At 36.9% G+C, this 27352-nt stretch overlaps 1 protein-coding gene across 5 annotated transcripts in view; it reads left to right on the top strand.

Annotated features, from left to right (window-relative positions):
• The window catches only part of KLHL13 (kelch like family member 13), a 283984-nt gene that overhangs the window by 179647 nt on the left and 76985 nt on the right, over positions 1-27352 (top strand). For all 5 annotated transcript variants that reach the window (XM_074323707.1, XM_074323708.1, XM_074323706.1 and 2 more), the window contains one exon: positions 6951-7092. In XM_074323707.1, coding sequence (XP_074179808.1) covers positions 6951-7092 — 142 coding nt within the window. The remainder of the gene's footprint in view (positions 1-6950; positions 7093-27352) is intronic.

Below are 27352 nucleotides of genomic sequence, written 5' to 3'. Positions count from 1 at the left end.
TTATGTGATGTATCACATTGATGGATTTGCATGTGTTGAACCATCTTTGTGCCCCAGGGATGAACCCCACTTGGTTGTGATGAATAATCTTTTTAATGCATTGTTGCATTCGATTTGTTAGAATTTTGTTTAGGATTTTTGCATCTGTATTCATCAGAGATATTGGTCTGTAGTTTTCTTTTTTGTATTGTCCTTACCAGATTTTGGTATCAGGGTAATGTTGGTCTCATAAAATGACTTAGGAATTACTGTCTCTTCTTCAGTTTTTTGGAAGAGTTTGAGCCGGATTGATAGTAGATCCTCTTTGAAGGTTTGGTAGAATTCATATGTGAAGCCATCTGTTCGCGGACTTTTGCTTTTGGGAAGGTTTTGGATGACTGATTCAATTCTGTTACCGGTGATAGGTCTGTTTAGATTTTCCGGTTCTTCATGATTCAGCCTTGGAAGGCTATATGTTTCTAAGAACTTGTCATTTCATCTAGGTTATTGAATTTGGTGGCATATAGTTCCTCATAGTATTCTTGGATGATCCTCTGTATTTCTGTGGTGTCCATGATAACTTCCCCTTTTTCATTTGATTTTGTTAATTAATGTCTTCTCTCTTTTTATCTTAGTGAGTCGAGCCAAAGGTTTGTCAATTTTGTTAATCTTTTCAAAGAAACAGCTCTTTAGCACATTAATTTTTTTCTATTGTCTTTTTGATCTCTATTTCATTTAGTTCTGCTCTGATTTTTGTTATTTCCTGTCTTCAGCTGAACTTGGGTTTCACTTTTTCTTCTTTTTCTAGTTCTTTAAGGTGTAACATGAGGTTATTTATTTGGGATTTTTCTTGTTTCTTGAGATAGACCTGTAATGATATAAATTTCCCTCTTAAAACTGCTTCTGCTGCATCCCAAAAAGTTTGGTAGGATGTATTTTCATTGTCATTTGTTTCTATGTATCCTTTGATCTCTCCTCCAATTTCTTTTTTGACCCAGTCGTTCTTTAAAAGTATGTTGTTTAATCTCCATGTGTTTGCGTTTTTTTCTGCTTTCTTTTTGCAGTTGATACCCAATTTCAAAGACTTGTGATCAGAGAATATGCTTAGTATGATTTCAATCTTCTTAAATTTGCTGAGGCTGATTTTATGTCCCAAAGTATGGTCTATCCTTGAGAATGTTCCATGTATACTAGAAAAAAAAATGTATAGTCTGATGTTTTGGGATGAAGTGCTCTATATATGTCAATTATGTCCATTTTATTTAATGTGTCATTTAGAGCTGCTATTTCGTTATTTATTTTCTGTTTGGATGATCTATCCATAGCTGTCAATGATGTATTTAAGTCCCCTAGCATAATTGTGTTTTGGTCAATTTCTCCCTTTAGTTCTCTTAGTATTTGCTTGGTATATTTTGGTGCTCCCAGATTGCGGGTTATAAATATTGATGACTGTTATATCTTCTTGTTGTATAGTCCCCTTTACCATTTTTAAATGTCCGTCTTTGTCTCTTGTTATCTCTTTCACCTTGAAGTCTGTGTCATTTGATATCATTATGGTTACACCTGATTTTCTCTGGGTACCATTTGCTTGGAGTGTCAATTTCCACCCTTTCACTTTGAGTCTATGCTTGTCCTTGTAGCTGAAATGTGTCTCTTGGAGACAGCTTATGGCTGGGTTTAGGTTTTTGATCCAATGTGCTAGTCTGTTTCTTTTTATTGGTGGGTTCAGTCCATTGACATTTAGTTTGATTATTGATATGTGAGGGTTTCCTGTCATTCTATCTTTAGTTTTCTGGTACCGCTGTGTCTCCATTATTTCTTTACCTTTTTGTTGTTGTGTATTACTTCTGTGGTGGTATTCTATGATGTTGCCCTCTGTTTCTTCTTTTATTACAGTATGTACTTCAGTTCTGGATTTTGTTTTTTTTGATTGGTTACCCTTAAGTTTATGTAACAGAAAGTTTGATGTTTATATTATTCGATTTCCTTCAGCACACTTACTTTTTCCATTCCGATATTCGGGTTCAGGCTTTTACTCTCCTCCTTTTTATGTTTTGGTAGCCACAAATTGTTCCTGTTGATGGTGGTCGAATAGCCTCCTTTAGTATTTCTTGTAGTGCAGGTCGTGTATTAGAAAATTTCTTCAGCTTCTGTATGTCTGGAAAGGTTTTTATTCCTCCTTCATTTCTAAAGGATACCTTTTCTGGGTATATTATTCTTGGGTGATATTTTCTCTCTTTCAATGGTTTGAATATTTGGTTCCACTCCTTCCTGGCTTGTAGAGTTTCTGCTGAAAAATATGATGATAATCTAATGGGCTTTCCTTTGTGGGTTACCATGTTCTTTTTCCTGGCTGCCTTGAGGATTCTTTCTTTGTCATTGATTTTAGACAGCTTCAGTTCAATGTGCCTTGGCGAAGGCCTGTTGGGATTGAGGTATCTAGGTGTTCTATTTGCTTCTTGGATTCGAGGATCCAGTTCTTTCCACATGTTTGGGCAGTTCTCATCGACTATTTGTTTGAATATACTCTCTGTTCCCTTCTATCTTTCCTCTCCTTCTGGTATGCCCATTATTCTTATATTGTTCTTTCTGATGGGGTCAGGAAATTCTTGTAGAGTCCTTTCTTTTCTTTTAAGTCTCAAGTCTCTTTCTTCTTCCATCCATGTCATTTCCAGGTTTTTGTCTTCAATGCCACTGATACTTTCCTCCATCTGGTCAACTCTACTTCCTAAGCTGGCTATGTTATTCTTCCTTTCTTCTTTTGAGTTCTTAATCTCCGGAAATTCTATTTGGTTCTTTTTGAAATTTCAACCTCTTTTGTAAAATGTTCATGTTGTTGTTTGATTGTGTTTCTGAGTTCATCAAACTGCATTTCTGTGTTTTCTTGCATCTCGTTGTGTTTTTTCAGAACTGCAATCTTGAATTTTGTGTCCTTTAAGTCACATATTTCCATATTTTTACGTTCATTTCCTGGAGACTTTTCACTTTCTTTCTGAGCTGTCTTGTTGCCTTGGTTATTCATGGCAATTAATGTTTTATTATTTCTCTTCCTAGATATCTACAGTTGTGGGTTATTCAACCGGTTCATAGAAAGAGGTCTTTCTTTTGTTTTCTGAGTCTTGTTGTTGGAGATTTTTCTTTTCTCTGTGATTGCAGCTTTTCTTTCTCTCTCACACTGTAGTGTTATGTTTTCTCTGCACTATTCCAGATTCTCACACAATGTGGGGATTCCCTGGAAGGCGGGCTTCTCCTCAGTTAACAGTTCGCCTGGGTCATAGTTCACCATGTCCCTGTGGGGATGCGGAGAGCTTTTGAAGTTCCAAAGCTCTTCTTGCACTATGTTCAGAGCCCGTGTGTTTCAGCTGTTCTGTTTACTCCTGCAGGGATCCACCGTGATTGGTGGTGTGTTGTGCCAGGTGAGTTTTGAGAGGTGGACCGAAGCAATGGAGGCCACCACCACCACAGCAGTTCCTGCTTCCATGGCTCCCTCCTGTTTGGCAGAAATAGGTGGGCTGCGAATCTGTGTCTGCGGTCCACAGTTCTCAGAACAGCAAATATTCTATTCTTTTGATCTGAGACTGCTACCGTTCCGCTTCTTGCACTGTGCAGGTGGGGGCGGGGCGAGCTTTGAGAGGGTAGGGAGGGAGCGGATAGTCTCGGTGCCTAAGGCTTCAGTTCTCTGTGGCATTCAGGGCTTGTACCATCATTTTCAGCCTTTGTCCCTCAGTCTTTTCTCCGAGGTCTGTGCTGTGAGTGTTGAGTTCAGCTGTGTTATATACTGTACCCTCAGCCCTGTGGGCCATAAACCTAGCCCTAGCTATCAGAGTTCTTCTATCTCCTGCACCTGAGGTATTTCCCGGATGCAGCTAGCTTTGAGCTCTGAGCTAGGTCTGCGTCCTGCGCCCACGCGTCCCCCGTCACGGCACTTCTCCCTTCCCTCCTCCTCTGCTGGAGTGATTTGCCCACCTTTAGGTGAATTCATAGTCAGTCTCTTTGTCTTGCCTGTCTGCTGTGCAGGGAGTCCTTTGTGGAGTTATAGTTTTTCAATTTGTTGTAAATTCCAGGGGAGATTTCCAGAGTCTCACCTTATGCTGCCATTTTGGTGACGTCGCTTGCTGTTTAGTGTTAAGAGCAAGAGACAAAGACAAGTAAACAATTTGTTATGTGTATTTTATTTGTTTGTTATTTATTTATTTGTTTATAAAAAAGCAATTTCTAGAATATGTCATAGGGGCAATGTGGTTCTGCTTTACTCCTGTCCCTATTAAATATGCGGTTCTATAAAATGACAATTGATGGTTCTTTAAAGCATTGCATGATAAACAAATGTCTTTGGAATTATCCACAGAAATGAGATTCTGTATTTATTTGGATGACATATATTAAAACTTTTATGTGCCAGATTCTGTGCAGGGAATATGGAAAATAAGAAAGCATTCTGCTTTAATATCCCATTAAAATATTTCTAGGTGAATTGAAATTTTCTGGTTAGGGATACCAATCGCCATCAGTCTATTGCTCACTTTTCCCATTGATTCTGTAATTTCAAATGTCTGTCTGGAAAAGCTCTTTTAATGTGTGTATGTGTATGGAATATGTCATGTATATAATTTAATTCTTTAAAAGCTATTTTTCAAACTGGTGGAAAGGTATGTTTATTTTCTTTTTAAAATTATTCGCTTTATGAAATATCCATGAGACTTGAATAAAACATGGTCTGTAGTACTAATTTATTTTTCGTTATGTGGTGGCTCTAATATTATTAAGAAAAATTGATATCACCCTCAAGCTCAGAATATTTAATTTTTTTTATTAAATTTATTGGGGTGACAATTGTTAGTAAAATTACATAGATTTCAGGTGTACAATTCTGTATTACATCATCTATAAATCCCATTGTGTGTTCATCACCCAGAATCAGTTCTCCTTCCATCACCATATATTCGATCCCCCTTACCCTCATCTCCCACCCCCCACCCTCCACCCCCCTTACCCTCTGGCAACCACTAAACTATTGTCTGTGTCTATGAGTTTCTGTTTCTCATTTGTTTGTCTTGTTCTTTTGTTGTTTTTGGTTTATATACCACATATCAGTGAAATCACATGGTTCTCTGCTTTTTCTGTCTGACTTATTTCATGCAACTCAACAACAAAAAAACAAACAACCCAATTGAAAAATGGGCAGAGGACTTGAAGAGACATTTCTCCAAAGAGGACATACAAATGGCAAATAGACATATGAAAAAATGCTCAACATCACTAATCATCAGAGAAATGCAAATCAAAACCACAATGAGATATCACCTCACCCCAGTCAGAAAGGCTATCATCAACAAGACAAATAGTAACAAATGTTGGAGAAGCTGTGGAGAAAAAGGAACCCTCATGCACTGTTGGTGGGAATGCAGACTGGTGCAGCCGTTATGGAAGGCAGTGTGGAGGTTCCTCAAAGAATTACAAATAGAATTGCCATATGACCCAGCAATCCCTGTCCTGGGTATCTACCCCAAAAATCTGAAAACATTTAGAGATAAAGACACGTGTGCTCCAATGTTCATTGCAGAATATTTTCTAATTATTGCCAGTTGGTGTCAGAATTTGAAAAGCAGGATCTTTATTAAAAGGATGGTATAGTTTTAAAACTTTTTTTGGTTAAAAGTGATCCACTTAGATTATAGGTATAGTAGGGTAAAAAATAGTGAAATCTTTATGGTGTGGATAGATCAGAGTTAGAAAAACAAGGAAATCAACATTTAGGAAGTTACAGATAAACAGGAAACATACAAAGTTCTAGCACTTAAAAATGCATTCTTCCTTCTTTTCTATTGGCCATTTTAGCAGTCTGTATCATGAATGCACAAACCCATTCAGAGCCATGGGTTCCCTGCTCGTAGGCAGGTGATTCAGAGACAGTTTTAGCAGTGTATACCTAAGGAGACATAAGCCTGACAAGTCTAAGAAATAATGAAAGGTTGTACTATGATGGTCATGGTGTAACCTAACTGAGGCCTTTAACTATTAAATATATTGGCATATTCTCTATGGAACTAACTTATCTGTTGAAGACAGGTTCTCCCATCTCTTTTATGGCCCCCAAAAAAGTACAGGTATAGTATACATGGGCATAGCTTATATTTATTATTTATTTCTTTGAAAAGTTGGAAATGCCACTAGACTGTAGATATTTAGCTAAATGATCCCAAGCTGATAAGTGAGAGATACTGCTAGAAAATGAAATTATTTCATGTGTAAACTTTTTGTTCAGTTGGAGTTAATTAGGACTATAATAATACAAGAGGAAATAGTGTTGTAATACATCATGGTTAGTCTTGACTTTTATTTTATTAATGAGGTCTTTGGAGTTTGGAATTAGACCAGACTTAGATTCAAATCCTGGCCTAACCTCTTTAATAACTTTGTGGCCTTATTTAAGTTAATTTTAACCCTTTTATAGCTCATTTTGCCTACCCTTCATAAAAAGAACATAATAATAGTACCTATTGCAATGGATTGTTTTACGGATTATATAAGATCATGTGTGTATCTGATACATAGTGACTGTTAGTAAATGATAAATATTATTTTTATCTTTCTAAAAGTTGGTGTCCCAAATTAATTTTAACTGAAAATAACACAATTTGATTGTATTGTTACCTACAGTTTGAAATACCAAAAGTAATTACTCTGGCACTAAAAAAAAAGCAAAACCTTCTGTGATTATGGTTTTGAACTAGCTTTTAGCTGATTTCTCAGGTCTCATTTATCTTTACTGACCTTGGGAAGCTTTTCACAAATATATACATATCTTCTATAATGTAGAATGATACGGGCATAAAATAGCGTGAAACAAAATTTAGTATATTCCATAGTCAGATGATTGACACTAGTGTCTATTTCTCTAAATAATCTCATTATTGTGAATTATATGACAACTTTTAATTTACCTTTCTTTCTGATTTAAAAAATTTCAGATCTCTCGTGGAAGACGAAGACCAACACGTGAAATTGGCCCTTGGAAGCAGTGAAATGGGCCTCTCATCTCATTTGCAATCTTCCAAGGCAGTAGCCACACGCATCTTTACCAGCAATACCCATAGTTCTGTGGTCTTACAGGTAATCTAATCTGTCTTTTTTGTAGTATTCACATGCCTTTAGAAGCAACCTATGGTTTTTGTGGTATGGGATATGACATGGGATAGTGGTGTGGGACAGTGGGGGAGGTTGTGCATGTCTGGGGACAGGGAATATAGGGAAACTCTTTGTACTTTCTACTCAAGTTTGCTATGAACCTAAATCTTCTCTAAAAGAATGAAGTTTACTAATTTTTTTTAAAAAGAAAACAGACACCAGAGGAGAAACCTTGAAGGGAAAACTGCATACGTTTGTGATGTTTTTTAAAAAATCCCCACAGTTCATTCTTTGGTTTGTTTGTGCAAAAGAGGTCTTGCGGTTATGCCGCACTTTGTTAGACAGTGTTGTATCTGGCAACACTAACTTTCCATCATGTCTCAGCCAACATAAACATCACAAAATCCCTACACTACATTCTCTAGTCCCTCACTCACACCCTATTTTACTATCACCTTTATCATGGTTCTACAAATTGTATTTATTGTCTCGATTCATATTGGCACTAACAGATGCAGGAGTAGGGGTGAGAACTGCTGGATGCAAACACACTGGTAGATGTAAGAAGTAATAACTCACATCAAAGGAGAGGACAGAAAAACTATAGAAAGCTAAAAGAACACAAAGAACTGCGATGTGGAGATATTTAGTGTAGGGATAAGGAGTCCAAGTATTTCTGACCCTTGTGGACACTCCCTGACCTCTGTGGGCATTGCTGAATTAGAGAACAATATAATATTGGATGTCCATAAATGTCTTCTAGATATAGTTAAATTATATCAGTGTTCTCTGTTTAGTAAGATAAGGAAGATAAATCTTCCTAAATGTATTTTTAAAAGAAATCTCCTCAGATAAATTTCATGCGTATTCCTGGTCAAGAACCATTATAATAAAGCAGTATAGTGTAATAGCATAGCATAGCATAGCATATAGCATAGTGAGAGAAGAGGCTTATCCTTGCTGTGTGCCTTACTATGTCATGTACTTTCTCTGGGCTTCATTTTTTCTTATTTCCAAAATATGACTCTTGGCTAGGAAAGCTCTAAATTCCCTTCTAGTTCCCATTTGTGTGATTCAGTGAAATCACATTATTCCAATGTTTCAGTTTCTAATTGGAGCTGGGTTTTATGGTTCATTGTCCTGTGCGTATCATCAACAGAAATGTCAGGGTCAGGAAGGAAAAGCTTTCCATCCCTGGCATCTTAATTCTGTAAATGTTTTAATTATTGTTTTTTAAGGCTATGAGAGGAGAGAATGAGGGGTCAAGCAGATAGGAAAAGCATGAGAGGAAGATGTTTTAATTATATTAATGTATTCTCTCTAAAAAAATGCAAAGAGATCCACATAACCCTCCATGATATTTCTGCCCTATCCATGACCATAGTCATGTGTTAAAGGCAATTTATGTGGTCCTGCTAATTCTAAAATTGTACTTTAATCCAAATAATGACAGCAAGTGCAGTGCAGTGAAACAGATTTAGAGCAGTGGTCCTCAAATTTTAGTGTGTATCAGAATCACAAGGAGGAAGGCTGTTAAAACAGTGAGTACTGGGCCTCACCCACAGTTTCTTAATCAAAAACGGGGGTTGGGGCCCGGAAATGTGCATTCCCAACAAGTTCCCAAGTGATGCTGCAGATCCAGGGAACATACTTTTAGAACCATTGTTCTAGGGGCAAGGTCCTTCTTCCATCAAGAGAGATGGCCTCTTATTTTCCCCCTTTATGTCATATGGAAATAAGAGGTCTGACAATTAAGTTCACGAACTCATCCTAGAAAAACTGCTACATGTGTTATTGTTGAATATCACTATGGTAACCTTCAAGGTACTCCCCTTTGGAAGCTATGCACCCAGCCAGCGCCTATTCACCCTTCAAAGTAATTTGGAACTCTATCTGGAGTGGCCATCAGAGCTGTCGTTGTATTACCTTTGAAGTCCTAAATGTCATCAAAACATCTTCCTTTCAATATTTCCTTTATCTTCGAGTAAAGAAAGATCAGGTGAGTAGGGAGGGTGTTCCAATACAGTTATTTTTTTACTGGCTAAAAGCTCCCTCACAGACAGTGCCCCGTGAGCTGGTACGTTGTCATCATGCAATGATGAATTATTGGCAAAAAGTTCAGGTCATCTAACTTTTTCACGTGACCTTTTCAGTACTTCCAAATAATAAACTTGGTTAATTTAATTGTTTGTCCAGTTGGTACAAATTCATAATGAATAATCCCTCTGATATCAAAACAGGTTAGCAACATCGTTGCAACAAGTTCACGAACTTAATTGTCAGGCCTTGTAAGTTAATGTTATAATGGGGAAACAATGGAAATAGCTTAAATATCCATCCATAGGGAAACGGTTATATAAATTATGTTGCATCAACAATGTAATACTGTGCAGTCACTAAAAAGAGAGGTGAGATAGATCTGTATGTATTAAACAGAAAGAATACATTAAATGAAAAAAGTAAGAAGACATATATGATATATCCACACAACAGAATATTGTTCAGCTACATAAAGCAACGAAGTACTGAAACATGTTACAACATGGATGGACTTTGAAAACATTATGCTACCGCCTTTCCCTCAAAATAAGACCTAACCGTAAAATAAGCCCTAGCATGATTTTTCAGGATGACATCCCTTGAACATAAACTCTAATGCGTCTTTTGGAGCAAAAATTAATGTAAGACCCAGTCTTATTTTTGGAATAACATGGTATGTGAAAAGAGTTAGTGACAAAATACCACATATTGTATAATTCCATTTATGTGAAATGTCCAGAATAGGGAAATCTGTAGAGACAGAAAGTAGGCTAGTGGTTGCTTAGGGCTAGAGAAAATGTGAGGATACACGGATGATAGGTAAAGCCTGCAGGTTTTTCTTTTTCAGGTAATGAAAATATCCTAAAATTGATTATGGAGATGGTTCCAATATTTTCTGTAAATATACTAAAAACCACTGAATTGTACACTTTTAATGACTGAATTGTATGGTATGTTAGCTACATCTCAATAAAGTTGTTAGAAAAGTAATAGGACAATATGTAATATATAATACCATCTATTTGTAGAAAAAATATACAATAGATGAGGTTGGACAATTAGGTTCACGAACTTCCCACTGTGCACTTATATTGGCAGCACTGTACAAACAGCTCGGTAAGGTTTCATAACCTTGGTATATCAGTGTCTCACAGCTGTGTTCATGTCGACGTGTGGTGGTGTCTTGCTGAGTGGAGTTCATTATTGTTGTTGTGTGTTTTTGTGTGCCATTGCAAGAATGTCTGAGCTTGAATTAGAGTAACAAACAAACATTAAATATCTTGTTAAACTTGGCAAGAGTGGAAGGGATATCAGGAACATGTTAGTCCAAGTTTATGGGAATAATGCCATGAAGAAAACAGCCGTTTACAAAAGGATTAAATGTTTTTCTGAGGGGAGAGAATGCGTCACTGATGAAGAGAGGTCAGGGCGGCCAGTAACCAGCAGAACTGACAAAGACATTGTTAAAATTCATCAAATTGTGTGTCAAAATCATTGGCTGACTCTGAGAAGCATAGCAGATCAAGTAAACATCGATAGAGAAACAGGAAAATCTTAACTGAAAATCTTGGCATGAGAAAGGTGTGTGCAAAAATGGTCCTGAAGGAACTCACTGATGAACAAAAGCAAAGGAGAGTCATAGTTTGCCAAGACCTTTTGGAGAGGCAAGACGATGTTTTGGGCCATGTTATCACTGTTAATGAAACACAGGTGTACCAATAGGATGCTGAAACAAAGCATCAAAGTGCACAATGGAAGTCAGCCAATTTTCCATGACCAAAAAATTTCTGTCAGTCCAAATCAAGTGTCAAAACGATATCAGAGGGATTATTAATTACTTATTTGTTTCAACTGGACAAACAGTTAACCAAGTTTACTATTTGGAAGTGCTGAAAAGGCTGCATGAAAAAGTTAGTTGAAGACGTTCTGAACTTTTCGACAGTTCACGGCCCTTGCATTATAACAATACATCATCTCGTATGGCACTGTCTGTGAGGGACTTTTTAGCTAGTAAACAAATCAATGTATTGGGACACTCTTCCTACTCACCTGATGTGGCCCCCAGTGACTTCTTTCTTTACCTGAAGATAAAGGAAATGTTGAAAGGAAGACATTTTGATGACATTCAGGACTTCAGGGGTAATATGACGACAGCTATAATGCCCATTTCAGAAAAAGGGTTCTAAAATTGCTTTGAAGAGTGGACTAGGTGCTGCTATGAGTGCATAGCTCCCCAAGGAAGTACTTTGAAAATGACTGTAGTGATATTCAGCATTGAGGTATGTAGCACTTTTACTAGGATGAGTTCGTGAACTTAATTGTCAGTCCTCACATATACATGAATGTAAATGCATAACAATAGGTCTGGAAACATTAGGGAGGCTGGTGAATAATGTCTTACACTTTGTGCTCTGTATAATCCTGCACTGTTTATTTTTTTTAAATGGAATCATTTTTGCATATAACCTGAGTAATTTAAAAAAGTATATATAATGGTTGACAAAACAAGTGTAGCTGGGTCTTAGAACCCTTAGCTCTGTCATGTTTTAGTTCAGCTTTTGTTGGTCCAGGCTGGTGGTAGGAACAGAGATGTGAAAGTAACCTGAGCATTTGTATTAAGTGGAGTTGATCTTTCGTAAACTGATGTTTTTAATGTTATGTTGTCTGTGGTGGTATAGAGCTACCACTCTGTATTGCTTTTGAAAAACTTGGTATGCTCTCTATTTAAAAATCTATTAAAAATTATGTTCTCACAAATGATTTTTAAGTATAAGCACTAACAGGGACATTTTTTTTTGTATCTAATCTTATATGTGTGGTTGTCAAGGGAACAAGCTAGAGAAGTGTTTAATGTGTAAATGTTATCATTGTTTTAAAATTAGCAATCACACAAACTCCAGTTTCAAAATCCATTGAAAGTAGCTGTCAGGGGAACGTTTCTATGGGGAGAGTATATATATATTTTTTAAATTTTATTTTATTAAATTTATTGGGGTGACAATTGTTAGTAAAATTACATAGATTTCAGGTGTACAATTCTGTATTACAACATCTATAAATCCCATTGTGTGTTCATCACCCAGAGTCAGTTCTCCTTCCATCACCATATATTCGATCCCCCTTACCCTCATCTCCCACCCCCCACCCCCGCCCCCGTTACCCTCTGGCAACCACTAAACTATATTTTAAGAAGCCTCACTCTGCAGTATTACCCACTGCATAACTGTAATGGGAAGGACATGAGTTTAGGCCAAAACTGCAATCCTAGTTTTACTACTTACTAGCTAGTTATGTGACTCTGGGAAAGTCATTTATCCTCTTTGGGCCAGCATCTTTATCTGTAATAGGGGTAAGAGATGTGAAGATTAAATGTGACAATTTATGGGAAAGTAAGGTGCAAATAAATATCCATTTATTTTTTCCCATTTAGCCAAACAGGGAAGATGTCAGAGAAAATGTAGCTGATCAGAAGTGAAAGGTGTGCTAAATAAAGCATCCATCTGGTGGGCTTGATGTGCTCAAACAGATTAGTTGACTCTATTATATAGGCTTTAGCAAACTAGGCTGTCAAAGAAAGTGTCTAGAAAGAATTTTGATACCTAATAGGCTTGGATTCCTAGAACTTTGAACAAATCCCAGGAGAATCCATGATGAAATTAGCAATGAAAAGGTCTTTTACTCAAGGAAGGAAGATTAAACAGGATTTGCTTAAGTAGTAACTGGTAAAAACCAAGAATTAGGGATTTCTGGTTAAGATGGCAGAGTAGGTAAACACTGTGCTTACCTCCTTTCGTGGCCACATCAAAATTACAACTAAGCTACAAAACAGCCATCATTGAGAATCACCTGAAGTCTAGTTGAACTGAAGGCCTACAACTAAGGACATATAGAAGAAGCCACCTCAAGAGTGGTAGGAGGGGCAGAGACGTGGAATGGGCTGGTCCCATATCTGCACGGAGCCATTAAAAATCAGGAGGGATATGTCGGCTGTGGAGGTCCTCCACCCCGCACCGCCAGCGGAATGAAGGGTCCCAAAGTGATACCAGGCTCCCCAGCGCAGGGTTCCAGTGCTGGGGAGAGAAGTCCCCATAACTTCTGGCTGTGAAAACTAGTAGAGATTATGACCAAGTCAGACAAGGGAAGTTGCAGTCCCAGGCACTCCTCTTAAAGGATTCATGCATGAACTCAAGTCACTGACAGACACACTCACTCTAAGCTCCAGTGCTGGGGCAGCAGCTTGAAAGGCACGAGAGATATATGGGGAGGAACAGAATTGTCCGGCTTAGGGGCAAGGCCTGGAGAAGCAGCTTTCTCCTAGACAGAGGAGCTGGCTGAAGCTTTGTTTCTTTGTTGAGCCCTCCCCCCTCCCAGCGTGCAGGCTCAGGCAGACATCATATCTGAGTCTCCATCAACTTGGCTATGATGGTTTGTCTGTACCATCCTAGTGATTCCGTGAGACCACACCCTACCTGGCTTGCCAGCCCACCCAAGGCGCCTCTGGTGGCTTTTCTGTACAAACGGCCCATCTTGGCTCTGGCTGCGGACATTCCTAAAAATCTCTCAAACGTTCATAAAACCCAAAGAAGTAACATCTGGCTTTGGCATGCACTGTACCTCTGGCTGAAGCAATCCGAAGCCCAGCATTAGTGACAGCGAACTCGGTTTGAGGCTTGGCCTGTCAAGGCACCTCCAGACAATCACTGGTGGAGGCCATCTGCTGATGGCTTTGTGGCTTATGCCTGGTGGCACTGGGCAGCGTATAGGCTGCAGCTGAACTTGGGCTGCAGTGGGTCCCCTCCCAGGGGTCCTGGGGTTGGCACACCCATTGACTAGCTTTGGTCTGAGTGGGAGCATCACCTGGCTGCCTCCAAGAACAACACACCCAAAGGGAAGACTGGACAGGCACCAGAGCCCTGCTAAAGCAAGTCCTGCAACATAGGGTCAGCCCCTGCATAACAACTCCTCCATTGTAGTTACAGCCAGTCTTCACAACCAATCAGATGAGGGTCACTCCCACACATTGATATGCAAACTACAACAAAAGCTCAACAACAATAGGAGGACACACACAACCCACATAAGGGACACACTTGGAGCACCTGGTTTAGGTGACGAGGGACACTGTGTCATTGGACCCTACAGGATGCCGACTACATAAGGCCACTCTACTAAGACCAGTAGACCTAGGAGTCCTACCTAATACATAGAAAAAAACACAAGGAGTCCGCCAAAATGGGGAGACAAAGAAACATGTCCCAAATGAAAGAACAGAACAAGCCTCCAGGGGAAAAAAAAAAAAAAAAAAACTAAAGAAAATGGAGACAAGCAATCTACCACACACGGAGTTTAAAACACTGGTTATAAGAATGCTCAGTGATCTCAGAGAACATTAACAAAGAAATAGGAAATAATAATGGAGATAAAAAACATAAAAAAGCCCAGTTAGAAATAAATAATAGAATAAATAAAATGATAATACAATAGAGGGAATCAACAGTAGGTTAGGTGAAGCAGAGCTTTGAATCAGTGATTAAGAAAGCAAGGTAGCAATTAGAACAGGAAAAAGAAAATAGGATCCAAAAAATGAGGATGTTTTAAGGGGCCTCTGGGACAACATCAAACATACCAACATTCTCATTGTAGGGGTACCAGGAGGAGAAGAGAGAACAAAGATTTGAAAACCTGTTTGAAGAAATAATGACTGAAAACTTCCCTAACCTGACAAAGAAAATAGACATACAATCTCAGGAAGCAAAGAGAGCTTCCCGAACAAGATGTGTCCCAAACCGATACGCATCATAATTAAAATGCCAAAGGTTAAAGACAAACAGAGAATCTTAAAAGCTGCAAGACCTACAAGGGAGCTCCCATGAGACTGTCAGCTGATTTCACAGCCAGAAGGGATTGGCAGGAAATATTTTTTATTTTTTTATTTTTTTTAAATTTTATTTTATTAAATTTATTGGGGTGACAATTGTTAGTAAAATTACATAGATTTCAGGTGCACAATTCTGTATTACATCATCTATAAATCCCATTGTGTGTTCATCACCCACAGTCAGTTCTCCTTCCATCACCATATATTCGATCTCCCTTACCCTCATCTCCAACGCCCCACCCCCACCCCCCTTACCCTCTGGCAACCACTAAACTATTATCTGTGTCTATGAGTTTCTGTTTCTCATTTGTTTGTCTTGTTCTTTTGTTGTTTTTGGTTTATATACCACATATCAGTGAAATCACATGGTTCTCTGCTTTTTCTGTCTGACTTATTTCACTCAGCATTACTCTCTCAAGATCCATCCATGTCCGATAAGGGGCTAGTATCCAGAATATACAAGGAACTCATGCAACTCAATAACAAAAAAACAAACAACCCAATTGAAAAATGGGCAGAGGACTTGAAGAGACATTTCTCCAAAGAGGACATACAAATGGCAAATAGACATATGAAAAAATGCTCAACATCACTAATCATCAGAGAAATGCAAATCAAAACCACAATGAGATATCACCTCACCCCAGTCAGAATGGCTATCATCAACAAGGCAGGAAATATTTAAAGTGATGAATAGCAAGGACATACAACCAAGATTACTATACCCAGCAAGGCTATCATTTAGAATTGAAAGACAGATAAAGAGCTTCACAGACAAGAAAAAGCTAAAGGAGTTCATCACCACCAAAATTCTTTAAAATGAAAAAAAAATGATCAAAAGTATAAATAATAAAATAACAATAACTACAGGTCTATCAACAATTACTTTACATGTAAATGGATTAAATGCTCCAATCAAAAGATACGGTGGCTGAATGGATAAGAAAGCAACATCCCTACATATGCTGCCTACAAGAGACTCCCTTCAGATTGAAAGACACACAGAGATTGAAAGTAAAGGGATAAAAAAAGATATTTCAAGCAAATGCAATAGAATTGAAAACCCAGAAATAAACCCACATAAATATGGACAGATAATTTTCAACAAAGGAGCCAAAAGCATACAGTACAGAAAAGAAAGCCCTTTCAATAAATGATGCTGAGAAATTGGAAAGCCACGTGCAACAGACTGAGGCTACAGTGCTATCTGTCACCATATACCAAAATTAACTCTTAGTGGATCAAAGACCTAAACATAACATTTGAAACTATACACTACATAGAGAAAAACATAGGTACTAAACTTATGGACCTTGGGTTCAAAGAGGATTTTATTAATTTGACCTCAAAGCAAGGGAAGGAAAATCTACAATAAGTGAATGGGACTATGTCAAACTAAGAGGGTGTAGTAGATTGGGGGAGGGGGTTATCACTTTGTGAGGGGTATAAATGTCTAACTATTACATTGTTTTGTACACTTGAAACTAAAAACAACAACAACAACAACAACAACAAAAACCCCAAACAAAAAATGCTTCAGAGGAAAATAAACTAATCAACCTGCAAAAAATAAAAAAAATAAAAAGCTTTTGTACAGCAAAAGAAACTATCAACAAAACAAAGAAACAACCAATCGAATGGGAGAAGATATTTGCAAACAATGCTTCTGATCAGAGGCTAATATCCAAAATATACAAGGAATTCTACAACTCAACAACAAAAAGATAAGCAATTCAATTAAAAATGGGCGGAGGGCATGAAGAGAAACTTCTCCCAACAAGACACAGAAACAGCCAACAGATATATGAAAAAATGCTCACCTTCACTAACTATTAGGGAAATTCAACTAAAAACCACAATGAGATATCACCTCACCCCAGTCAGAATGGCTATCATCAACACGACAAATAATAACAAGTGTTGGAGAGGCTGTGGAGAAAAAGGAACCCTCATACACTGTTGGTGGGAATGCAGGTCGGTGCTGTCGCTATGGAAGGCAGTGTGGAGGTTCCTCAAAAAATAAAGAATAGAATTACCGTATGACCCAGCAATCCCTCTCCTGGGTATCTACAAAAAAAAAATCTGAAAACATTTATCTGTAAAGGTATGTGTGCTCTGATGTTCATTGCAGGTGTATTTATCGTGGCCAAGACATGGAAACAATCAAAGTGTCCTTCAATAGATGATTGCATAAAGAAGATGTGGTATATATACACAATGGAATACTATTCTGCCATAGACAAGGTGAAATACTACCATTTGCATGGCGTGGATGGACCTTGAGATGATCATGTTAAGCGAAATAAGTCAGACAGAAAACGTCAAGAATCATATGACTTCACTGGTATGTGGGATACAATACTGAAAAGAACAAAGGAACAAGACAAACAAAGAAACAAAAACTCATAGACACAGACAACAGTTTAGTGGTTACGAGAGTGTAAGGGGGAGGGGAAATGTTAGAAGTGGGTAAATGGGGTCAAATATATGGTGATGGAAGAAGTGACTCTGGGTGGTGAGCACACAATATGATATGTAGATGATGTATTATAGAATTGTACACATGAAACCATGTAATTTTACTATTGTCACCACCAATAAATTTAATTGAAAAAAAATTTTGGTGTAGTGTAGCAATACTTATACCAGACAAAACAGACTTTAAAACAAAGTTTATAAGAAGAGAAAGAGAAGGACCCAGTAATCCCACTTCTGAATATTTGTCTGAAGAAAACCAAAATGCTACTTCGAGGGGATGTGTGCATCCATATGTTCATTGCAGTGTTGTTTACAATTGCCAAGATGTGGAGGTAGCCTGCGTGTCCATCGATGGAAGAATAGGTAGAGAGGAGATGGTACCTATATAAAGTGGACTATTGCTTGGCCATGGAGGGGAAAATGTTCTTGCCATCTGCAGTGTCATGGAACAACCAGCAAGGTATTGTGCTGAGTGGCATATGTCAGATGGAAAGACAGATGCAGTGTGATTTTGCTTATATGGACAACCTAAAGAACAAAATAAACAAAGAAACTCATTGATACAAATAACATTTTGATGTTTTCCAGATGGGAGGAGTTTGGGGGTGAGTGAAAAAGGTAAGGGATTACGAAGTATAAATTGATAGTTACAAAATAGTCATGGAGATGTAAAGTAAAGCCTTGGTATGGTGTCAGGTGAGTACTAGACTAGTCAGGGGGATTACTTCTTAGATTACATAATTGTCTAACCACTGTACCGTACACCTGAAACTAATATAAAATAATGCTGAATGTCAACTGCAATTGAAAAATTTAAAAGGGGGGAAAAGATGAAGGGGAATGAGAGGTTGAAATTTCCAGGTATGAAATAAGTAAGTCATGGGGATGTAATGTACAGCATGGGGAATATAGTCAATAATATTGTGATAGCATGGTATGGTGTTAGATGGTTACTGGACTTATCAGGGTGATCACTTCTTTATGTATATAAATGTGGAATAACTATGTATGGTGTACACCTGAAACTAATAGAATGTTGTTTGTTAGCTATATTTTAATAAAAATCTTTTTAAAAAGTCCCCAAACCAAGAATTATTTCATTTTCCTCACTCTTTTCCTACTACTCTGTGTTCCATTCTCATGGAAAACTTCCATCTTTTGACTTCTTTCTGTTATCCCAAGCTGTCAACATCTTTATTTTACTACCCCATCCATTGTGTCAGACCCTTTGTAACCCCTTTATTGCTTAAAAATAACAGTTTTATGAAGATGTGATTTACATACCATATGTTCACCCATTTGAAGTTGTACAATTCAAAAAATAAAGTGTACAATTCAATGTTTTTCAATGTATTTGTAGAGTCTTGCAAATATCACTACAATTCATTGTACAACATTGTCATCCCCTCAAGAAGAAACCTTGTATCCATTAGCAGTCACTTCCCACTTTCCCTTAACCCCTTCTCCAATCCTGGGAAACCATTAATCTACTTGCTGTTTCTATAGATTTTCTTATGAATATTTCACATAAATTATACAACATGCGGTCTTTTGTGACTGGTTTCTTTTACTTGGCATAATGTTTTCAAGGTTCATCCAGGTTGTAGCATGCATCAGTACTTTTGTCCTTTTTATGACTAATTACTATTTCATTATATGGATATGCCATTTATTTTATCCATTTATCCCCTGATGGACATTTGGGTTGTTTTCACTTTTGGGCTATTTCAGTAATGCTCCTGGTGAACATTTATGCACAAGTATCCATGGATGTGTTTTCATTTATTTTTCATGTGTACCTAGGAGTGGAATTGGTAGCTCATATAGTAATTCTATGCCTAATTTTCTGAAAAATTGCCAGAGTGTTTTCCAAAGTGACTGTACCACTTCACATTCCCACAGGCAGTGTATGTGGGTGTCAATTTTTACATATTTTTGCCAACACTTAATATGTCTTTTTGATGATAGCTATACTGGTAAATGTGAAGTAGTATTTTGAGGTTTTGATTTGTATCTCCCTGATTGCTAATGATGTTGAGCATCTTTTCATTTGTGCTTATGGCCATCCATATCATCTTTGAAGAACTGTCTGTTCAGATCCTTTGTCCAGTTTTTAGTTGGGTTATTTATCTTTTTATTATTTAGTTGGAAGTGTTTTTTGATATATTCTAGATACAAGTCCCTTATCAAATACATGATTTGCAAGTATTTTCTCCTAGCACCTTTGTTTTATAGTCCCTTGTTGTTCTTCCATAACTCCAAACTTGCCAACCTCCACTCGTTTATCCATTCAGCAATTTAATCGTTGCTTCTGCTTTACCTTAGTAGACTTAATAGGATATATAGTCAAGGCAAATACCTGGAAGACTTGTGATTTTTCACTATCTCTAAACATATGAGGTGACAATTAAGTTCATGAATTCATCCTAGAAAAAGTGCTACATACCTCATTGCTGAGAATCACGATGGTTACCTTCAAAGTACTCCCTGGATGCTATGTACTGACTCCAGCACCTAGTCTACCCTTCAAAGCAATTTTGGAACTCTTTTTCTGGAGTGGCCATCAGAGCTGTCATCGTATTGCCCTTGATGTCCTGAATGCCATCAAAATATCTTCCTTTCAATATTTCCTTTATCTTCGGGTAAAGAAAGAAGACATTGGGGGCCAGATCAGGTGAGTATGGAAGGTGTTCCAACACAGTTATTTGTTTACTGGCTAAAAACTCTTTCACCTACAGTGCTGTGTGAGCTGGTGCATTGTCATGATGCAAGAGCCATGAATTGTTAGAGGTCGTCTAACTTTTTCACGTGACCTTTTCAGCACTTCCAAATAGTAAACTTGGTTAACCGTTTGTCCAGTTGGTACAAATCCATAATGAATAATCCCTCTGATAACAACAAAAAGTTTAGCAACATCGTTGCAACATGTTTGCGAACGTCATTGTCAGACCTCATATATTATTCTTTCATACTTCAGTTTCTCTGCACCCATTCCCTGTCGTTGAAATGTCCTTATTTTATTTTTCTGTCTGGCCCCTGTTTATTCATGATGATCCATCTTTTTTTTTTTTTTTTTTTTTTTTTTTTTTTTTTTTTTTTTAATTAAATTTATTGGGGTGACAATTGTTAGTAAAATTACATAGATTTCAGGTGTACAATTCTGTATTACATCATCTATAAATCCCATTGTGTGTTCATCACCCAGAGTCAGTTCTCCATCTTAAATGGAGAGTGGTAAGCTTGGAATTCTAGTTTTGGCTCAATCTCATGACCTTCCTATTACAGTTACACAGTGGGTAATCCTGCAGAGTGAGATTTAAAACAGTCTCTCCCTATGGCTCTGATCCCATGACAGTTACTTTTTTTAAAATTAGAGTTTATTGGGGTGACAATTGTTAGTAAAGTTAACATGGGTTTCAGGTGTACAATTCTGTATTACATCATCTATAAATCCCATTGTGTGTTCACCACCCAGAGTCAGTTCTCCTTCCATCACCATATATTTGATCCCCCTTACCCTCATCTCCCACCCCCCTTCTCCCACCCTCTGGTGCTCACTAAACTATGTCTGTGTCTATGAGTTTTTGTTTCTTCATTTGTTTGTCTTGTTCCTTTGTTGTTTTCAGTTTTATATACCACATATCAGTGAAATCATATGGTTCTCGACTTTTTCTTTCTCATTTATTTCCCTTAGCATAATATTCTCAAGATCCATCCATGTTGTCACAAACGGCACTATTTCATCATTTCTTATGGCAGAATAGTATTCCATTGTGTATATATACCACGTCTTCTTTATCCAATCATCCATTGAAGGACACTTTTGTTGTTTCCATGTCTTGCCACCATAAATAAATCTGCAATGAACATTGGAGCACATATATCTTTATGGATAAATGTTTTCAGATTTCTTGGGTCAATATCCAGGAGAGGGATTGGTGAGTCATATGGTAATTCTACTTTTAATATTTTGAGGAATCTCCACTATATCAAACTGAAAAACTTCTGCACAGCCAAAGAAACCATTGACAAAACAAAGAGTGGGGGAAGATTTGTGCAAACAACACCTCCAATAAGGGGCTAATATTCAAAATATATAAGTAACTCATACAACTCAACAACAAAGAAACAATCCAATTAAAAAATGGGTATAGGACCTGAATAGACATTTCTCTAAAGAGGACATACAAATGGCAAATAGACATATGAAAAAATGCTCACCATCACTAATCACCAGAGAAATGCAAATAAAAACCACGATGAGGTATCACCTCACCCCAGTTAGAATGGCTATCATCAACAAGACAAATAGTCACAAATGTTGGAGAGGCTGTGGAGAGAAAGGGACCCTCATACACTGTTGGTGGGAATGCAGACTGGTGCAGCTTCTATGGAAGGCAGTGTGGAGACAGTTATTTTCAATGCCTTTTGAAGCTGGAATTTGTGTGAACCAGGCAGATTAGTGGCTTCTTAAATTCTTCCCTCTAAGCCCTTGTTAATATCACCTATCTGTGAGATCCGCAAGATCTAGGGTCTAATTTTTTGTTTCTGTATGCCTATGATCATTGCTGGAGTACATGGTGGGTGCTCAATAAATGTCTATGATTATTATTGTTATTTATTGTTAACATTATTATAATTAAAGGAAACAATACTTAAAAAGAGCCTACCCCATTACCTGGCACAGAGGGAGTACTCAATGCTTTTCACAGCTATTGTTGGTATTATTTGTGGAATAAATGACTTTGGATGGCAGTTGTACATTACTACCATATACAAGCCTCATTGATACTTGCAGCAATGTTGTGAGGTAGAAAAGCAAGAATCAGGATCTCCATTTTATAGATTAAGAAAGTGAAGCTCAGGGAGGTTAGGAGGCTTGCCCAAATCAGTAAGTGACAAAAAGTAGTGACAAAAAGTAGGACTTGAACACAGGTTTTCTGACAGTAAATCTGTATTTGTATATCTTCCAGTCTTGCTCTATTATCTTTTAAATTATAATGTCTACAAAGATTAATTTTTCATTTATTATAAGTGTAAAAACATGTATTAACAAAGGCTAAAAGATAATTTGGCATGAGTGATATAATAAAAATTTTTTTCTGAATAGAAATAGCAGAATTAAGCAAAATGTCTTCCTTCCTGTTTTCTCTTATTCCTCTCACCTGCCCAAATTGGAAAAAAAACAAACCAAACAAACAAAACAGAGAGAAAAAATGTTAACTGTCAGTTGGAAGCATCCTTGTTAGCACAAGGAGGCCATAACTAGAAAACCATGTTTCAGATGGTGGCAGCATATATTAATTGTAGAATACTTACCTAGTTGGGAACAAATCATTTCCTGATTGTTGCCTATGCTTACTTAAACCTATAAACCTTGAAAATGCCTCCCTGCTCCGGATGTCTAGGCTCCTAATTGTCATTTTCTCATGTTAAGATTGGTAGCTATCAGGTTACTCTCCCCATATTTTTCTCCATTTTATTTTATCTGTCCAATTTTATTTGTAAAGTCAGTGAAAAGTATCATGTAACAGTCTCAAATTATTATCTATGTAATAGAATGTTAAAGAAATGGATTATTCCAAAAGCCTACACAAATTAACTTGTGTTGCCTTCCAGTGGGCTAACTTCATGAAATGTTTATCCTAAGGTAAATATTTGGGTTGCTGATCATGTCTTGTTGATGAACTGCATCAAATTTTAAAACTATGCTCATAAGATAAACAACTTTAAAAATGTATTGTTGCAAAATACAGATGATGTATTATACAATTGTACACTTGAAACTTGCATAATTATTGCAGTTATCAACCAATATCACCTCAATAAATTTAATTTTTAACATGTATTGTTGACATAAGAAAGGGAGGCATAATGATCTTAGGGTAAATTATATTTGATAAAAGAAGAGCTCAAATAATCTAGACTGTTGAAGTTTTTCTTTAAATGATACTTTTCGTTCATTTCAGTTTCCTGAATGGCAGCTAGAATATAGAGAAATGAGTACATTTTCTTGGGGATAGCTCTCTGGGTACTCGAGTTAGAGTGCAGTAGGTTATTCTAATACTTGTAATTGATTGTATGTCTTTAAGATATAAATTGGAAGACAGTGTACCACCATTCCTTTTAGACTAGTCTATTGCCTGGCTCTCTCAAATGAGTTTTTTGGTTCTCTAGCATGTGTGGATGTAATAGAGAGGACTAGCACACACCAACTGAGAATCAAATGTGCTGTGTAACATGTAATTTGACTTTCTGATTGTTTGTTACTAATATATTGTAATACAGTTTGTTAATGATTATTGATCTTATATCTTGCAACCTTGATAAACTGACTTACAAGTGTTCTAGGAGCCTTTTTTGTAGGTTCTGTAGGATTTTCTACATAGAAAATCATTGTGCATATAAATAAATATACTTTTACTTTTTCATTTCCAATGTGATGTCTTTTATTTCATTTTCTTGCCTTACTGTACTGGGTAGGAATTCCAGAAAAAAAAAAGTTGAATAGAACTGATTAGAGTATACATTCTTGATTTGTTCCTGATATTAGGAGGAAAGCATTTATTTTTTCACCATTAAGTATTATGTTGTTTGCCCTAGGTTTGAGGCAGTTCCTTTCTGTTCCTAGTTTGCTGTAGAAAACTTTTTAAAAATCATAAATGGATGTTGGATTTTGTCAAATGCTTTTTTGCAGCTATCGAAATGATCTTATCACTTTTTTAGTCTGTTAAAATTGTGAATTATATTGATTGACTTATTGAACGCTAAAACAACCATGTATTGTAGGGATAAGTTCCACTTGGTCATCATATATTATGCCTTTTATATGTTATTAAATTTAATATGCTAAAATTTTAGGAATTTTTGCACCTATGCTTATGAAGGATTTTGGTCTTTGTTTCCTTATTTTTGTCACCTTCTAGAATGAGTTGGGAGTTGTTCCCTCCTTTTAATTTTCTGAATGTGTTTGTGAAGAATTGGTGTTCTTTCTTACTTAAATGTTTGGTAGAATTCACCAGTGAAAATTCAATTTATAATTGACATATGGCTATATGGTTATTTATTTCTTCTAGAGTAATCTTTGGTAGCTTGTGTCTTTCAAGTAATTTGTCCATTTCAACTAAGTTGTCTAATTTATTGGCATACACTTGTTGATACTTTCTTATTATCCTTTTAATATCCATACAATCTCTAGTGATATCACCTCTCTCAGACTTGGTATTGGTAATTTGTGTTTTCTCTCCTTCCCCCCACCCCAATCAGTCTGGCAAGAATTTTATCAAATTTATAGATCTCAAAGAACCAGCTTTTGGTTTTTCTTTTATTTTTATTTTTTTAAATTTTATTTTATTAAATTTATTGGGGTGACAATTGTTAGTAAAATTACATAGATTTCAGGTGTACAATTCTGTGTTACATCATCTATAAATCCCATTGTGTGTTCATCACCCAGAGTCAGTTCCCCTTCCATCACCATACATTCGATCCCCCTTACCCTCATCTCCCACCCCACCCCCACCCCCTTACCCTCTGGCAACCACTAAACCATTGTCTGTGTCTATGAGTTTCTGTTTCTCATTTGTTTGTCTTGTTCTTTTGTTGCTTTTGGTTTATATACCACATATCAGTGAAATCACATGGTTCTCTGCTTTTTCTGTCTGACTTGTTTCGCTCAGCATTACACTCTCAAGATCCATCCATGTTGTCACAAATGTTCCTATATCATCTTTTCTTACTGCCGAATAGTATTCCATTGTGTATATATACCACAACTTCTTTATCCATTCATCTATCGAAGGACATTTTGGTTGTTTCCATGTCTTGGCCACCGTAAACAAAGCTGCAATGAACATTGGAGCACACGTGTCTTTATCTCTAAATGTTTTCAGATTTTTTGGGTAGATACCCAGGAGAGGGATTGCTGGGTCATATGGCAATTCTATTCATAATTCTTTGAGGAACCTCCACACTGCCTTCCGTAATGGCTGCACCAGTCTGCATTCCCACCACCAGTGTATGAGGGTTCCTTTTTCTCCACAGCCTCTCCAACATTTGTTACTATATGTCTTGTTCATGATAGCCATTCTGACTGGGGTGAGGTGATATCTCATTGTGGTTTTGATTTGCATTTCTCTGATGATTAGTGATGTTGAGCATTTTTTCATATATCTATTTGCCATTTGTATGTCCTCTTTGGAGAAATGTCTCTTCAAGTCCTCTGCCCATTTTTCAATTGGGTTGTTTGTTTTTTTGTTGTTGAGTTGCATGAGTTCCTTGTATATTCTGGATACTAGCCCCTTATCGGAGGCACTGTTTGCAAAAATCTTCTCCCATTCAGTTGGTGGCCTCTTTATTTTGTCAATGGTTTCTTTTGCTGTGCAGAAGCTTTTAAGTTTCATATAGTCCCATTCGTTTATTTTAGCTTTTACTTCCATTGCCTTTGGAGTCAAGTTCATAAAATGCTCTTTGAACCCAAGGTCCATAAGTTTAGTACCTATGTTTTCTTCTATGCAGTTTATTGTGTCAGGTCTTATGCTTAAGTCTTTGATCCATTTTGAATTAACTTTGGTACATGGTGACAAATAGCAGTCCAGTTTCATTCTTTTGCACGTGGCTATCCAATTCTCCCAGCACCATTTATTGAAGAGGCTGTCTTTGCTCCATTGTATGTTTTTAGCTTCTTTGTCAAAAATTATCTGTCCATATTTATGTGGTTTTATTTCTGGGTTCTCAATTCTATTCCATTGGTCTATGTGTCTGTTTTTCTGCCAATACCATGCTGTTTTGATTATTGTAGCCCTGTAGTACAAGCCAAAGTCAGGAAGTGTGATACCTCCATTATTGTTCTTTTTCTTAAGATTGCTTTGGCTATTCGGGGTCTTTTGTGGTTCCAAACAAATCTGATGATTTTTTGTTCTATTTCTTTAAAATATGCCATTGGTATTTTGATGGGAATTGCATTGAATCTGTATATAGCTTTGGGTAATATGGCCATTTTAACTATGTTGATTCTTCCAATCCATGAGCACGGAATGTCTTTCCATTTCTTTGTGTCTTCTTCAATTTCTTTCAAAAATGTCTTATAGTTTTCAGCATATAGGTCTTTCACATCCTTGGTTAAGTTTATTCCTAGGTATTTTATTCTTTTTGGTGCAATTGCAAAAGGAATTGTTTTTTGTATTTCTTTTTCTCAGATTTCATTGTTAGTATATAGGAAGGCAATGGACTTTTGTGCGTTGATTTTGTAGCCAGCAACTTTACTGTATTCGTTGATTGTTTCTAATAGCTTTTTGGTGGAGTCTTTAGGGTTTTCTATATATAGCATCATGTCATCTGCAAAGAGTGATAATTTAACTTCTTCATTCCCAATTTGGATGCCTTTTATTTCTTTCTCTTGCCTGATTGCTCTGGCAAGGACTTCCAACACTATGTTGAAAAGCAGAGGTGATAGGGGACATCCCTGTCGTGTTCCTGAACGTAGAGCAAAGGGCTTCAGTTTTCTCCATTAATTATGAGATTAGCAGAGGGCTTGTCATATATGGCCTTTATTATGTTAAGGTATTTTCCTTCTATACCCATTTTATTAAGTGTTTTAATCATAAATGGATGTTGTATCTTGTCAAATGCTTTTTCTGCATCAATTGATATAATCATATGATTTTTGTCCTTTATTTTGTTTATGTGATGTATCACATTGATGGATTTGGATGTTGAACCATCCTTGTGCCCCGGGATGAACCCCACTTGGTCGTGATGAATAATCTTTTAATGCATTGTTGTATTCGATTTGCTAGAATTTTATTTAGGATTTTTGCATCGGTATTCATCAGAGATATTGGTCTGTAG

This window comes from Rhinolophus sinicus, chromosome X (genome assembly GCF_036562045.2).
Source record: "Rhinolophus sinicus isolate RSC01 chromosome X, ASM3656204v1, whole genome shotgun sequence".
Classification (NCBI taxonomy): Eukaryota; Metazoa; Chordata; class Mammalia; order Chiroptera; family Rhinolophidae; genus Rhinolophus; species Rhinolophus sinicus.
The sequence above is the reverse complement of the archived record's forward strand: the minus strand, read 5'-3'. Positions and strand labels throughout refer to the sequence as shown.